The sequence below is a fragment of the Cicer arietinum genome, chromosome 5, assembly GCF_000331145.2.
Source record: "Cicer arietinum cultivar CDC Frontier isolate Library 1 chromosome 5, Cicar.CDCFrontier_v2.0, whole genome shotgun sequence".
Classification (NCBI taxonomy): domain Eukaryota; kingdom Viridiplantae; phylum Streptophyta; class Magnoliopsida; order Fabales; family Fabaceae; genus Cicer; species Cicer arietinum.
Genome location: NC_021164.2, coordinates 75,045,608 through 75,062,019, shown reverse-complemented (window position 1 = coordinate 75,062,019; position 16,412 = coordinate 75,045,608). Strand labels below are relative to the sequence as shown.

General features: G+C 33.5%; 2 protein-coding genes across 7 annotated transcripts in view; one reads left to right on the top strand and one right to left on the bottom strand.

Moving 5' to 3' along the window:
* Positions 1-3,770: 3,770 nt before the first annotated feature.
* LOC101502464 (DDT domain-containing protein DDR4) lies at positions 3,771-8,343 on the bottom strand. Of its 2 annotated transcripts, none has more exons than XM_027334387.2 (11): positions 7,766-8,343; positions 7,467-7,577; positions 6,671-6,760; positions 6,534-6,571; positions 6,371-6,452; positions 6,066-6,172; positions 5,821-5,977; positions 5,643-5,735; positions 5,416-5,539; positions 4,866-4,908; positions 3,771-4,446 (listed from the first exon to the last, which is right to left on the bottom strand). In XM_027334387.2, the coding sequence occupies exons 1-11, from the start codon at positions 7,892-7,894 to the stop codon at positions 4,014-4,016; spliced, it is 1,407 nt and encodes a 468-aa protein (XP_027190188.1). In that variant the 5' UTR covers positions 7,895-8,343; the 3' UTR covers positions 3,771-4,013. The 2 variants fall into 2 exon arrangements, with proteins under 2 accessions (XP_027190188.1, XP_004501261.1); XM_004501204.4 differs by having other exon boundaries at positions 6,671-6,757; positions 7,766-8,339.
* Positions 8,344-11,604: 3,261 nt separating this feature from the next.
* The window catches only part of LOC101502765 (uncharacterized), a 36,662-nt gene continuing 31,854 nt past the window's right edge, over positions 11,605-16,412 (top strand). For 2 of the 5 annotated variants that reach the window (XR_012163222.1, XM_027334521.2), the window contains exons 1-3: positions 11,607-12,682; positions 14,586-14,730; positions 16,118-16,396. Coding sequence is in view for 3 of the 5 variants with exons in the window: in XM_027334521.2 (XP_027190322.1) it covers positions 11,859-12,682; positions 14,586-14,730; positions 16,118-16,396 (1,248 nt within the window). In the remaining 2 variants the exon portion in view is untranslated. Of the gene's footprint in view, positions 12,683-13,439; positions 13,480-14,585; positions 14,731-16,117; positions 16,397-16,412 lie in introns of those variants that run through there. The other 3 variants (XR_012163223.1, XM_073368928.1, XM_073368929.1) reach the window with 3 other exon arrangements.

Below are 16,412 nucleotides of genomic sequence, written 5' to 3'. Positions count from 1 at the left end.
ATACAAGGGTAAAACTTTTATCAGCTAGAATGGTACACCCTACCAAATGAAGTAGGTATGCCCTCGCTGCACAGTCATATCGTCCTTCATGAAGTTTCTTGAAAAATACCTCTTTCAACCACTCAAAACTATACGAGGCACCTCTATTGGTCCTAGTTTCAGTGACAGCTGCATCATATGCAACTCCCAACAACTCAACAGCAGCAGCAATTGCCAAATCTTTGTTGACATTTGCGAGAGGTGTGAAAAACTCTCCAGAACATGGGATGCTCAAAAGACCCCTAACGTCGTCAAGAGTAATAGTCATTTCACCGAATAGCAAGTGAAATGAACTAGTTTATGCGTGCCATCTCTCAGCAAAAGCAGATATCATATTACCATCAATCATATGCAAACTACATCTTCTCAGAGGACGTAATCCAGATATAGTAATCCAATGATCTATTTGAGCAGGTAATCGATATCTGATATCAATGAATTTGTCTTGCTTTTTGCCATTTGAAACAACTTTCAAGGCACGTCTATCCTGTTTAATTAAAAATAACACACAATTACAAATACATTATACTACAAATATATTATAATATGTAATAAAATAATCTATACTACAAATATATTATAATATGTAATAAAATAAATTATTTACTAACTTGTCCATTCCACACATTAATTGCAATATAGTGTCATAATCTTTAAGGACAGAAAGATCATAAGGACCTCCAGGAAACATGGGTTCTTCAGGCTGGTGCTGTTGACCATGTTCATCATCAAACTGTTGATGCTGCTGCTGATCATGTTCATCATCAAACACATGATCTTGCTGGGGATGGTCATCCTATTCTTCATCAAACACAGGATTTTGTTGGGGCTGCTCATCCTGGGGCGCCTGCCTTTCTTCATTTCTCTTTCTTCTTCAGGCTGGTGTTGTTGACCATGTTCATCATCAAACTGTTGATGCTACTGCTGATCATGTTCATCATCAAACACATGATCTTGCTGGGGCTGGTCATCCTATTCTTCATCAAACACTGGATTTTGTTGGGGCTGCTCATCCTGGGGCACCTGCCTTTCTTGATTGTGTAGAAGGTCAAACTCGAGAATGATCAATGTTAGTTTTTGCTCCTCTGGTCCTCACTAACAAAATTCAGTAAAAAAAATTATATAAAACAAAAAAATTAAAAAAATATACATTGTACCGAAAATTTCAAAGAGGTATGAAATTTCCGGTGGTTATAAATGCATACCGGAAATTTCAAATTTTCGGGAATCCATCCGGAAATTTCAAATTTTCGGTATTGAAAATGTATACCGGATTTTTCAAATTTCCGGTGACCCTTACCGGAAATTTCATTTTTGAAATTTCCGATATACATTTATAACTACTGGAAATTTCATTCCTCTTGAAATTTCCGGTAAATTTTTTTTCCTTCAATACTTACTTTTCCGGATTTTTCAATGTAGAGGTACAACTGTTTTGATTTTTTGTTTTTACTAATTTTCTTATGATTATTTTGGGTATTTCAATCAAAAAAATTTAATTGGGAGGTACAAATTTAATTGACGGGTACGAAAGCCAACAGTCGAAAATGGGAAGTAAACCAGATTAACTGATTTACGTAGGCCCACTAGTACATTGGGTCTTGAGTCAGTCCAAAATATTACTTTATAATAGAAATATGAAAAATTTGTTCTGTACCCCATTTCTCTACCTATACGTCTATAATTTTTTGAAAATATTAATTATATCCTTAATTTTTTTTTTACTATTTTATTGATTCAAAGTTTTTTTTTATTTTAAAATGCCAATTGACGTATGTAATTTTAATTTTTAATTAAATATATCAATTTTTCAACTATCACTTTTATTTATATTTCATTCTAAAAAGAATACTAATTTGTAAATTAGTTATTCTACCACACTTTTGAAACTATTATTATTACACGTTCTTTTTTTTTTAACAAATTGATATAACTAAACAAATATTAAATACCTAAAATTACATATAAAGAGTCGGTTGAATAATTTGTAAGCAATTTACATATGTACTCTCAAAACCCTATCTATCTTCTCCTCACCTCTAAACTCCTAACCAAAACCTTAGACTATATTAAGAGTGATATGTTAATTGCTTACAAATTATTCAGATGTTTATTTTTTAACATGAGGTTTTTTATTTATAATTTTATTTTTCTGACAAATGAACACTTTTATCATTTCATTCGTAATGTTTTGAGGAATACATGAGAGTATATCAATATGAATTTGTATCCAAGCTCGAGGGTGAGTAATATCATTAGTTTGTCTTATAACAAATTTAACATGAGAGTTTTTAAATAATTGTAAAAGAGACGTCTATTATCATTATTATATCGCCAAATTCAGAGAGTCAATTTTATCACCGTGGAAGTGGTCCACAACTTGTTTAGAGTCAAATTCAAAGTCCACATGACCCAATTGTAAATCATGAACCCAACTCAAGTAGTAAACTAGTAACTTCCCCAACATCAATCAAACAAATGGGGAAGTTATAGAGCCACATGCATTAAAATGATCTCGCAGTTCAGTTAGTTTATTTTAGGTTGTTATCAGTTAGTTACTAGATGGTATCAGATTAGTTAGTAGTTCAGTTAAGTTAGTTATGTTAACTAACTCCTATTCTATTGTTATATATAATTGATATATATACACTGTATATCATCCCATTGTAATCTTGCATAACTTTTGCAGAAGTTATAGAGCCACATGCATTAAAATGATCTCGCAGTTCTTGATCACTAACATTATCATCGATATTCTTCATATAGATGTTTGACTCCTTATATTCCATGACTCGTTCCTTTCGTTTCTCCTCGAATTGCTGGTGCGAGATCTGCTCACGCCCAGCCCTCTTTTGTGCTCTGACTACATACAGAATCTTTGAACCATGTTGTGATCCATTCATTGCTTCCATTGCCCTTTGCATCGGGATCACAACACGACCACATGACCCTTGTCGCTTCTCCATTCAAGGTAGAATGATTCTTCAGCTCAATTGCATGAATTGCTGTCTTGAAGAGAAACGAAGTTCACATAGCCATAACAGAGTGATTTGTCGGCGGAAGAGTCTCTGCAAATGCGAACAGAAGCAAGAGTCTTGAAATCAGAAAATGCTTCCATGAAGCTATTCATCGGAGACTTCGGGATGGAGGTCGCCGACGTAAAGAAAAGCCGGTGGTGGCGACCAGGGGAGGAACCACCATTGATCAATCGCGCTTAATGAGGAGCGAATAGAAGAAATAAAAATGAAAGAGAAATTGGAGAGAAAGAAAGAACGTGTTATTCATAATTTATTATTCTTTATACACTTATTACATTTGCACCATCCCTTGAGCTGTTGCTGCCTTCTTTTAACTTGCGTGAGAGCAACCAAATCATACAGAATAGGCTGCACAGCAACACCATGCGCCAGTCTTCAAGCAACTACAGTCACACACTTCAGAGCTTGTTTCAGAAAGTTGGTTCCGAAGTATCTAATTTTCTAAAGACGCAAATTTCGACATTGTATTACTTTTATTTAGTCATTAATTCCTCAAATGAAACGTTTAGTTTGACACTACTTACACCGATTAGTATCTTGCATTTGCATATTCTGTGTTTCCTTCAATCACATAATTCAAAGTTGTAACGCCTATTCTCAAAGAAATAAAAAAAGTTGTAACACTCCTGTGAGATTTATAAATTATAATTGGTTACGGTGAACCATGAGAGATGCTTGAACGTAGCTGATACATCAAGCAAACGCCATAACTTCATTAGCCACCCATATATATACTTAGTATTTCAAAAATTTATAGGAACATGAGAAAATTAAAGGTTCAATGATTCCAAGACAAATTAGATAGAAGCAAAAAAATATGTATAAGCCTAGAAAGAGGGATGTTTTTCAAAATAACCCCAAATTTTGCTGACAAACATTCTACACAACTGCTAGATACTTCCCAAAAATGTAAGTTAAATACTAGACCTAAGTAAACTAAGAAAGATCTGTCTTCCCTTCATGTTCTTCATCCTCCGAATCAGGTACAACAGTAGATTCTATGGCAGTATTTCTGGTAGGTCTCTGTCTCACTCTTTGCTTTGCATTCAAGCCTATGCTTTCTGGAACAGTATGGCCAGGGACTCCAGCTAACCGCTTACTACATCGAACCCCCTTGGGATAAGAAACTGCATGGCTTGAGTGTGCTTCTGAATTATCCATCTGACTATCATGTTCATCATTCTCCTCACTATTACTGTGATTCTCAATTTCATAGCCACTGTCATCACTATCAGATATAGGGAGCACATCCCTTTTAGAATCACTATCTGAGGAAACATCTTCTGCATTGGAGTCATCTTCTGCATTGGAGTCATCTTCTGATCCTCTGTCTGTATCTTGATGAGCAGCAGTGGACTTTTTCCTTTTGCTAAGCATCGGTTCAAAAGAGGATAGTAGATATTGTAAACGTAGAGTCAGATTCAGAATCCAAAATATGCATCAGAGAATAGACATTATTTAATATTTTATTTTTTGAAGAAATTACACGTAAGCAGCAAAATATTGTTAGGGTAACCATTGTTCCAAGTAATCAGCGTTATTATTCTCAGGAACATCCACTTTCACCTCAGCTTCTGTGTGCTTCAGTGTGTATCTCAAAACAATGATGAAAAGAAGCAAAGTATTTATAAGCTTAAAAGTTATACATTGCTCCTTTTGTTTGGGGAAAGGGGGGATTCAATAACTCCATTTGATAATAACAAATTATTCGCATTCTACGGGGATAATGCAACATAGCAAGGCAAATAGAACATGAACCAATAAGATATAGTATCGGGTAAAACATACTTTGTCAACTGTATTGCCTCCTTCATTGTCCGATCATAAGCTTCTGCAATAATTCCCAAAAAAAATTAATGTCAAAATTCAGAGTGAATTCGAAAGATTTAATACAATTGATCAGTTTTGAGAAGCATCAAGCAGAATGTGGTTACGTGCACCTGGCATGTCTAGACTCAAGTCAGTGTTAATTTACTCACTAATCTGCACACGTGCTAATTTGATGACTGGTGAAAAAGTGTAGGAGTAGAAACTAGAAATGCAATTACTAAACAATTTGACATTCTGGATTGAAATAATCATTTAGTACTTAGATTTTTAATGTAAACATTGAACATTACTATTTACTTTCTAAGACTAAATACTGATACAAAAAAAGAGATCAGTGAAAGTGGGGTGCTGTGCATTGGAATACACAAACGACATAGAACAAACTCTAAGCATAGCAGATTCAACTCCAATAATATGCAAGAGAACAATTGTCCTGTGTATTGAAATTTGTAGGTGCTGGAATACAATAGCATGTGCTACAAAATTGAACATATAGCACACATCTTACCAAAAGTGTAATTAATAGGCCTTCGAGTGCGACAAGAGCGTGTGGTTCCAGAACAATAGGAATTCTGAAAACCTTTTAAGAGTTTATCCTGTCTCTGTTTTTGTTTCATCGCCCTTTCTTTCTTCTGTATAATTTGAAAGTAATATTACATTATATTAATATAAAAAACAAATAAGTATTTCCTAAAATAGACACCTGTCGAACATTAAACAAAAGGATGTTCATGCCTTTTGAAGCTTTTCAAGAATTGGAATAGCATCAGTTTGAAGCCTCTTGCCAATAGTAACTTCTGTTATAGACTTGCTGGATGAGAATTTTTCCTGCAAATAACATTCAAAGACCGTAAGTTAAGGCTTCAAATCCAGGTAAATAAAGGAAGAGAAAAGACGGTTAGCTTGATCTTACAGCTACTTCTGAAAATTCTTCAAGATTTGAGGCTATTGTTTCCCATTGAAAGTTGAGAATGGGAAGTGATCTTTTGACCTTACGGTTTGGCGTTGAGGCTGATGTGATTGTTTCCCTGTACAATCTGTGACTGTTTGCTTTTGCATTTGCGTCATACCTACAATAGGCATAGTAAGACAGATCAGTAATTAGGATCTCAAGGTTATGATAATCATAGAGAGATTGGAACATATGGAAATAATTACCAATAGGATGTGGCAGTTCCATCTCTTCCGAAGGCATCTTTACGAAAAGAAGAAATCTGGGTTCCTTCTTTTAAAGCATCATTAATATATGATACTACATCATGTTGCTGAACATAAACAAACAAACCATCAAAATAGTCCACATCATTCCATAGTGAAAAATCAAAATTTGAAAGGGATTAAATGAAAAAAGGGAAGGAACACCAACAATTCTCTGGGAGAATTGTCTAGTCAGGAAAATGCAGAAGGATTGCATATATTAAGAGAAACAAAATTTGAATAAACTACACAGGAGGTCACAGTACATCAGCTCTAACTTCACAAAGGGCTTTAAGCAGTAGTAAACGATCCAATGGATCAAGCTCCTTGTACTTCGATATTTCCTCTCTGCATAAGCAATAACAACATAAGTTTCTTGAATTCCATAACAATTGTTTTTGGTATAACATGATGAATTCATTCCAGTACCCTTTAGATGGTACAAGTGGATTCTTCCCCTCAGCAACCTAAAGCAAAGAGCCCGCCAACACAAAGTAATAAATCCTATCAGCAATGGGAAGAATATAAATAAACAAACAAACTTAAGCAATCAATTGGTGACTCACCCATGGCCACCACATAGCCAGTTTCTTAGAGAGAGCTGTCACCCATTTATCAGAACCATCCAATATTTTACTCACAGGTGGTGTTCCCTGCTAGGAACAAAATAATAATGGATAGGAAGAAGTCATCAAAAGAAAAATACAAAATATATGAATGAGGATAATCTTTGGTTGGATTTGACAATGTTAGCCAAACTACAGAGTTAGTATATTCAACATCCTAGCTAAGATGCATTAGCCTTACATATTTTGGGCCTTCTTCATAATTCTACATATAAAATAAATTAACTCTTCAGCTATAGTGATATCAGCTATAGTGATATGATGCACTGTGGGGTATTAAATGTTATGAATCAAATAATGCAGTTCATGACAGGTTTAAATCGTAACTTATCTGTGTTGTTTCCAAATAAGATGTGAAAACGAGCGTTACTACTAGTTTTAGAATCTTACAAATTGAACACAACAATACCCACGAAACAATTAGATCAACCAAATAATTTTTCACCCTCCACTGCTTCTTCGCATGGCATATATTATAGGAGCAATGAAAAAACATGTCTTCCAATAGTGTCGTCTAATTCTCAATCAACAACTATTTTAATTGTTACAGCAAAATAAAATGCACGACAACAAAAATTACAATTTAGGAACGTAAAATTAAATTTACATTTACACAGTTTTAAAACGCAATCCACAAAAGGCAAGTATTTAAATTTCGATAAATCAAGAGTAATACCACAAACAAAACGAAACAAACACACATGTACACAAAACATACATTTGCATAGCATGTTACCTTCAAAAGTTTAATATGAAGCTGAGCAAGTGAAGCATTAGGCTTAACAAGTCCGATCTCTATTTCTTCAGCTGATAGCTTCAAATCCTTACCGAGTAAAGGACTAAACACCTGAATCACACATTCACACCGTTACATTATGAATCACCGAAAACGTTACTCACGCTGAAATATATCTCTCTCTCGAAAATTTAAAAACAAAATCATAAGACACGCGATTTCGTAACCTAAAAGATACAAGACCGGTGAATATCGCGAAAAAAATACGAAACTAAAACTATAAAATCCGAATAACTTACGTCGAGGAAATTGAGAACGGAAGCGAGTTCCCAGCGTCGACGTAGGTTTAAAATCTCGAACTCTGACGGAGTTTCCTCGACGCGTGCGTTTTGGTCTTCGCTGCTACCACCTTCTTCTGCGGCTTGCATTGTTATCGTTCCTCTGCCGCAACAGTAAATGTATCGTTTCACGGCGAACGAGCGAAAGAGACTGATTAATTGTAAGAAACAGAGAGAGAGAGTTATTGTTATTATTGTATGAAAGATGTTTGTGATGTGATAAATGGGGTGCACTTTCCCGCCCAAGCATTAGATTTTTTTACTTTTAACCACTTGAGACTTTGAGATTTGTTTGCACTGTTCTTTTTCTTTATTTCTAGGGTTAATAATAATAATTCGAGGATCGCGCCTTTTTCACTTCCATTTCCCCTTCCCTCCCTACTCTAACAATGTGTTTGGTTGAACAGAAATATAAAAGAGAGAACGAGGATAGAGAGAAGTTGGGAAGAGATAGCGTGTCTCTCTCGTTTGGTTTTGACGAAAGACAGGAGAGAAACAAAATTTTGTGGAACCCACCCACGCCTATTTCGATTCTCTTCAAAGTGAAAAGAAAGAGAGTGGATAATCTTTATTTTTATTCTTTTCTGCATTTGCCTCTACCTCCGTGGTGCTTACTCCTTTCAGATGTTATTCATGGTAGCATGATTGGAAACTTGGGATGAAGTCTCTATGCGATCTTCATTGAAGAAAACAACAAAAATGCATAACGCACTTTAAAATTATTTGCCTGTTACTACTCCAATTCATCAAATGTTAATGTTCAACATTTTAAGAATGAGCGTGAATTCATATTTGATTTATGAACTAATTGGTTAATCAAATTTTATTGATTAAAACATGTTAACGATACGGTAATACCATTTTCATTCCTATGTGTTTTGTGCATTGAGAACATAATATTTAATTTCGAAGATTATAAGGTAATTGATGGTTAAAATTAAAAGCAAAAATAGAAAATAATTAATAATCATGTTAAAAAATAGTTTCAATTAATATAATTAATTAAATAAATAAATAATTGATTGTGTAATTACTAAAAATTTGATTACAAAGTTAAAATAAAATTAATTTTGACGAGTCTCTTTTAATTTAGTTAAGAGCATATTTGTACTTTCAATAATAACCAACATTTTTTTTCTCTAGTTCTCTTCTGTTTTACTTATACAAAACAATACATTTAATCTACTTAATTTTTTCCATTTTTCCACTTTTCTGATTCCTTTTATCTCTTCTTACTTTCTCTTCGCAATCAAACACAATGTTTTATTTATTATTTGGTTTTATTACTATCCACATTAAAATGCGATCATTTTGAATATTCAATATCACATGTATATGTCTCTTCTAAAAAAATATACAAATAGCATTATTGAAGAAATAAAATACATTGTTTTTTTTATAGTGACGAAATTTATACATATTAAACATGCAAAATTGAAGTATTTTTAATTTGAATCCGCGTTCGAGTATATTAAATATCTTCATTATCTGTTATCGTCTCAATTGCACTTATATCTATTGATAGATCTAGGAATTTCAATTGGTGCAGACAATCTTATGTATTATAAATATTCTTAAGCAAATTACAATAACATATAAGTGATAAAATGATGGCATTGTTGAGAACAAAATGCGGATGATAAAATTGTACTATTATATATTCAATCAATTAAAGACATGTTGACATTTAAAATTGTCTGCTATTTATATTTTAAAATTATTTTAACTTTTTGTTTGCTTGTAACGGTGTCAAAAATCTATTTATCTTTATCAAGTAATAGTTTTATAATTCATTTTTTGCGTTATTATACGTTTGATGAATTGTTGTTGGACATAGTCGAATGCAGTAACCAAATCTAAATGAGTTTAGAGGTCAATATTTAATGTTACGAAACTCGTAACCATGTTGAATACAAGTCAAATAGACTATATCAAATAATTGACTAAATTAATATGCCATACAACCATTTTTTTTTTTATATATATATACTTGGTGATCTAGAAGAGAGAATAAAATACAAAAACTAATATAAGACCAATTTGAATGTTAAAACAACACAGATGACCGCTCAATACTAATAATAGGCATTTGGAGAACATAAATTATTGACCGATAGTATACAGGAGTACATGACATATTGGGTAAATATAAAAAAGTGATTAACTTAGTTGACAATACGGTGTTGGACTATAATTTTGTTGTTAGAATAGTTATATATATTAGGATTAATTGCAGTTTCGGTCTCCCTATTTTAGTTGAATCGCAAATGTAGTTCTTATATGTTATTTCTCCCCAGTTTTGGTTCCCCAAACAGAATTTTGGTCCAAAACTTGATGAAGTTTCATTTTTTCAAATCGCACCACACCATTAATAATCATAGATTTCAGGTACAATTGTTGCACCACGAGATTTTGAGGCATGGTGTGACTTAAATAAACGCAAAAAAAATTAAACTTCATTAAATTTTTGACCAAAATTCTGTTAAATGAACCAAAACTAGATAGAAATAAAACGAGGGAACTATATTTGTGATTCTGCTAAAATAGAAGAACCAAAACTACAATTAAGCCTATATATTAATATTAAACATTATCTTAGATGTAATATGCCGAGTTAGTGCATTTTAATTTTGACAAATATGTTGGAGTAGGTTTCATAATTACTCTATATAAATAACCATTATAGATATTATTTTCAAAACACACAACCAAACAAACAAATCTTTACTTACCTTTATAGTTTTTCTTTATTTTCCATGTAACATTGGAGTAGTTCAATCTTCAACGTAGGAATGACAACATAATTCAGACATGCGGATATCCATCCAAGTGTGGGTGCAAGTGCATATTTTCTCGAAATTAAAATTCGGAGGCGAGGACGGGTTTGGGAGTGATGATATCCACCCAGCACCCGCACTCCAACCCGTCTCGCAAATAATATTATAGTAATTTTTGAATTTTCTATACATATACATATTGAATATACTTAATATTTTTTTTTAAATATTAAAAATTATAATCTTATCTCTATAAAAAATAATTTTATAATTTTATTATTATATAATAATAATTATTTTATTATATTAATTATAATAGATATAATTTTTAAATTTATAATTTTATATATATAAATGGGTGTGGGTGTGCGCAGAAAAACCCAAATTCCGTTGTGGGCACGATGGGACCTACATTTCACACCCGTTAGCTGGGTGCAGGAGGCAAAATCCACCCCCGATGTCTACTTCAACGTTTAGTTTAGGAATCTCCATCTCATCATACATAATAAAAAAAACAAATTTATATCACAAGTCCTAATTCCAACCACTATTATAAATGAAATTCGGTATTAAATTTTGACCATCATTATAAACAAAAATAAAATATTTTTGACTAATTTAATATTAATATTCATGATATATTCTTACTTCAATAATTAACGTTGAGAATTGAATATTTAACTTTTAAAAAATAATTTAATTTTATTAAAAGAAGAATAATTTAATAAATATTTATTTAAATTATTTTTTATATGAATCTAAAAAATTAACTGCAGTTAATTAATTATTTAAAAATAGTTATTTTGTCTTGTATCAAAGTTAGTACAAGTTATTCTATTACTTATCATCTTCTTGATAAAAAAAAAATAAAATAATTGAGCTGATTTTATGGCTAGTGTCTAGTTGTAGCGAGTAAATTACCAAATTTTTTAAGAAAAGTAAAGTAAATATGCCTTCCCGTATTTTACTAACCTTTCGAGTATAATGTTAAAAAAAAAAAGCGGCGAGAGGTCACGAAGATGAGTTATTTGGCCGTGACTAGTACCATTGGCTTCTCACGCCGAGTTTAATGTCTCCTTCATTTTAGATCCTGTTTAATTAATAATCATTTCCGCGCAATAAAATATCCATCCTCTCTTATGATATTTCAGGCTTGAAGTTCCAAACAGAGAATCACATGACAATACAATAGTCCACATTCCACACAATTCATATACATAGACTGAAAAATTTAACCATCGAGCAGAGAGAGCATATCAACACAAATCGTTACTTCGATGCAGCAGCGCAGCGATGCGATGGGGAAAGAAACAGAAATTCTCTGTCGTCTCGTAGCAAACCATCTCCATCTAGCTCAATTCGAACCTTTACGCGGTGTTCTTCTCGCTCTCCGAACCCGAAACAGCGACCTAGCTCGTCATATTCTACAATCTATCGTCGCTCGATCCGGTCGATTCCCTAACATCGCATGGTCTCCTTCTTGTTCATCTCCCGCTCTTCTCACCTATCTATCAACGCTTGAATTGCTTCAATTGGATGACGCTACATCGGTTTGGAATTTCGATTCCGAAACGCTGCGTTTACGTGCCGAGTTTTTGTTGCTTGTTCAGCATTTGATTGATTTGGCATCGGATGTGGAAGATGGTGGTGATGAGTTGAAATTGTGTACAAGTGTTTTGGATAGGGTTTTGGAGTTAGGTTTTAGGAGGTTGAGAGTTGATGATGACGACGACGAAGATGGTGGTGGTGAAATTGAAAGGAGTGAGAGTGAGAATTCGGTTGAAGAAATTGAGTTGATGAGTTTAAGGAAATTGGTTTTGGATCGTGGTGATGTTTTTGTTGCACTGAGTGAGAATATACAGAGGCAGATTAAAGTTAGACAGTGGGAGTGTGAGGATTCTGGTTTAGCGGTTTCTGTGAGTGGTAATGATGAATTGGAGGTGGATGTTATTGTTAAGGTGTTTGTTGGGATACAGAAGATGGCTCAAGTTGTTCATTTGGATGCTATTAGGGAGAGTCTTAAAGTTGGTGATGTAGACGGGGCAGTTTCTCATTTACGTTTTCTCCATTTTGATTATGGACTTGACCAATCTGAGTGCCGGTATGCTCCTTTTTAATCCCCCTATTCTAATTGAAGCTACTTCTGTTGAGGGTTGGTTTTAGAATTATATGGTTTGTGTTTCATCGTTCGTGTCTAGTGACTTGTGAGCTGTCCTTGATTTATCTCCATGTTGATGCATGCATTTGCAAAAGGGAATTAACTTTAGAATTAACATTATTCATGAGTTGTCCCTTGAACATAGAACCTATGAAGTACGAATATTGACACGGACACCGAATACAGGCACTAACACATCGACACTGGTATTAATTTGAAAAAATGAATTAACTGAATGTAGTTAAGATCTCGGTGTCAGACACTGACACATGTCGGAAACCGGGACACGCCTTTCATAAAAAGTGTTATTGCTGCAGAGTGTAGAATTTACTTCAGGTTTCCCTTTTGACATCCAATATATTAAATGAATAGATAGTTGGATAACTGGTTCACATACGTAGAGATTTAACAATGTGTTATCGCTACCTTCACGAAGTTGTAAATCTGTTATATGGAAACCTATAAAGGTTTTGTTTCTAGATTTTATTTGAACTATGAAATCTTCATCAACCAGCATATATTATGTTTTATTTATTCGTTCTTATTTGGGTCTATGTTTGTTTGTTGAGTGCGACGAATTGGTTCCCCTTATCTCCAAAGTATCATTGCTTAAATTAAAGAAGAAATTTATAATAGAATGAAAGTAAGCTCAATGTTGCAGAGATGAGAACATTAGGATGCAGGAGTCCTTACCCAAGACAAGATTATCTTAGCAATGCATCGCCGGATAGAAAAACAAGGTAGCCCTCATCGTAGAAAAAATGGTAGGGTCTCTGTTTTACTCTTAGATCGTTCAAGTATGCATGGAGAAGACCCCCAAAAGTACTAGGAGGGGTGGCGGGGGGTTAATCTGATAGGGGACAGTTCAATAGTTAGAGTAGAGATATGGCAAATGATCTAAATGTGAACTTATACATGTATGGTATTGTGTTGTCGGATAATCTTATGTAACTGAGTGGGATAAAAAGCTTGATTATTGACGTTGTTGTATGGTAGGTAGTAGAATGAAAACGGTTGATGTACATTTGGAAGGGGAGGAGGTTAAGAGGTCATACCAAAAAGAGGAAAAGAAAATAGTGAGACAACATGCCTCCGAAAATTGTTAGGCTACCAATCTATTTGAACATTTGTAATTTCAATTCATGCAAAACAGTACTGAGTAGCTGTTAGGAACCCGAGAATTGGATTCCTTGATTTAGAGGGAGAACACTAATATTTAGAAAGAAAAGATAAAAAATAATAAGAGAGAACCTCTCTCAAGAAAATGATACACAAGAGCGGATACGCTCCTACAATGGTTTACACCACTCAATTTCTAAAGTTGATAAAAAAGTTTATTTCTAAAGGGGTGGAAGCCTCTATTTAAAGACTTCTGGTACATTAGGATAAAGATTAAGTCCTATATAACTAACTAATAACAGAAACACCAAAGCAGGTACACCTATACCACTACTAACAACCCAGAAACACAACTACTAACAAACTCCTAATTATCCCTATTTGTATATCCTAACAGTAGCACCCTTAAGAATCAATAATCCAGACCTTATAATCCAAAATTAGAGGACAAATGGAAATATTTCATTGCTACTCCATTGCCTTAGCTTCCAAAGTTCCTGTATTTGTTGTGCTTTTCGTCATTTATCTCATGATATGATTAGTATTTGGCTTACCTGCAAGTTTTAACGAATGATAAATCTTGCAACATTCTTTTATCTTTTATTTAAGAAGCCACTGTGGAACTTTCTTATCATTTCTTAATTAATTTTTATATATTTTTTGATTTTCTTGAAATATTTTTACAGTCCTAGAAATTCATTCCTGCATGTTCCTAATTCTTTTGTAGCATAGTTTTGAAAGATCTCCTGAAGGCCATTTTATCAAGAAGCGAGGATTTTGGGGAATCTTGGCTTATCACGCGAAACCAAACGCTAAAGATTTACAGTGAAGCTCTTTCATCAAATTGCAGAGATATTGTTCAAATGATGCAGGTATACAGTCCCTACTTTCTGCAAAAGATTTTATTCATTTATATAATTCTTTCTATTATCATTAAAGGTTGTCAAACTCAATATTTATGCAAACTTCCGGAGCTTATGTAGACTAGACTTGTAAAATTGGCTTCTAATGTTAAACGGTATATCTTATAATTTTATCCAAACTGAATATAAATGTTATTCAAACCGAATATAATACCATTAACCTAATACGAAGAAGCGTTATGATGAAACACCATTTTTTTTGCATGTTTTTGGCCATAATTTATAGGTTTCATATATTTGCAAAATTGTGTTTTAACTCACAATTTTGAGCGAGTTTGCATGCATTCAATTGAATTGGCTAAAAAGTGAATTTGTATGTGATTCAAAATGATTTACTACCTATGAACCTTAACATCTCCGACGAGTTTAGGAGTCAACTGGCAAGTTTGACACAACAAAGCTATCCAAGTCAACTTGTGTGTTTGACACAACAAAGTCATCCAAGTTAACTTGCGAGTTTGACAACCATCTTACAGTGCCTTCAATAAGTAGTGTATTTCCAATTTTCCATTGCTCCATGCAATATTACATGTATCACCCGACCTGCTGAATCAGGGTCTAACTCATGATTTTGAGCAAGATTGCATGAGTTAACACGAGTTACTGATAAAAAACGAGTTTGTATGTGATTCAACTTGTTTTTCCTATCTAGAAATGTCTTGAGAGTTGCAGACAATCTTACAGAGCCTTCAGTAAGTGTCATATTTCATTGATGCATGCATTGCTACAAGATTTCTGTCACATTGAAGTTTTTAATTGCTTAAGTGTTTTATTTCCTTAAGTTGTTGATATAAAGTAACTAAATCCAGGAAATAACAAAGTGGAACAATCACATATAATGTATGCTTAGCAAGACATCACTTCAAAAGGGATGCTAGAGAAAGCAAAGCAAAAAGTAATAAGAATTTAAATTTTTTAAGAAACTTATGATTCAGAGACGTTTTAATTTAAAGAAAGCAGGCCAAACTTATGTTCTAGCAAGCATGGAAATGCTTATTCTGTCATTCAAGAAACATTTTGTTCATCTGTTAAAGCATTCTGGCTTCTGATCAGCAAGGTCTTCCCGGAAAAACTAATAATGCATTTCCCGTGTCTCCCACGTTTCCCCCTGCTTTTAATCAACTTTGAGAAAATGGTTTCACTATCACTCAACCTGTATCAATTTAGATTTGTCATTTTGTCTCTGTTATTATTTTCCTTTATTTTAAATTATTTCTAATAGTTGTTAGATGAGTAATGAGTTTACACTCTACAGCATAGAGTTTTTCTTAGCCATTTTATGTAAAAGGAAATTTTGTTTTATTTAACTATATCAAATATCAACGTTTTTCTTTAGAGCGTTCATGACGAGGTTTTTTCTGAAGAGATCGAAATGGATAGAGTTCAAGCTGAAAATTTCATTCCACCTCCTCTTGCACGTCTTCAAAACTATCTGGCAGAACTGAAGCCTGATAAGAACTTTGATGATAAGACATTATCCCTGAATGAGGTAATCAGATCATGCAAGACAGAGATGTATCATTATGCTCGTGTTTCTGGACTACATGTTCTTGAATGTATTATGGATACTGCCCTGTCTGCTGTGAAGAGGGAGCAGCTGGAAGAAGCTAGCAATGTATGTGCTAATTTTG

Excerpts from the sequence above, each read along its gene's own strand:
- LOC101502464 (XM_027334387.2), bottom strand. The coding sequence starts at position 7,894 with ATGCAAGCCGCAGAAGAAGGTGGTAGCAGCGAAGACCAAAACGCACGC. Across the intron at positions 6,572-6,670 it reads TGGCTATGTGGTGGCCATGG|GTTGCTGAGGGGAAGAATCC; the intron begins GTGAGTCACCAA and ends TCTTTGCTTTAG. Across the intron at positions 5,540-5,642 it reads TTCTTGAAAAGCTTCAAAAG|AAGAAAGAAAGGGCGATGAA; the intron begins GCATGAACATCC and ends CAAATTATACAG.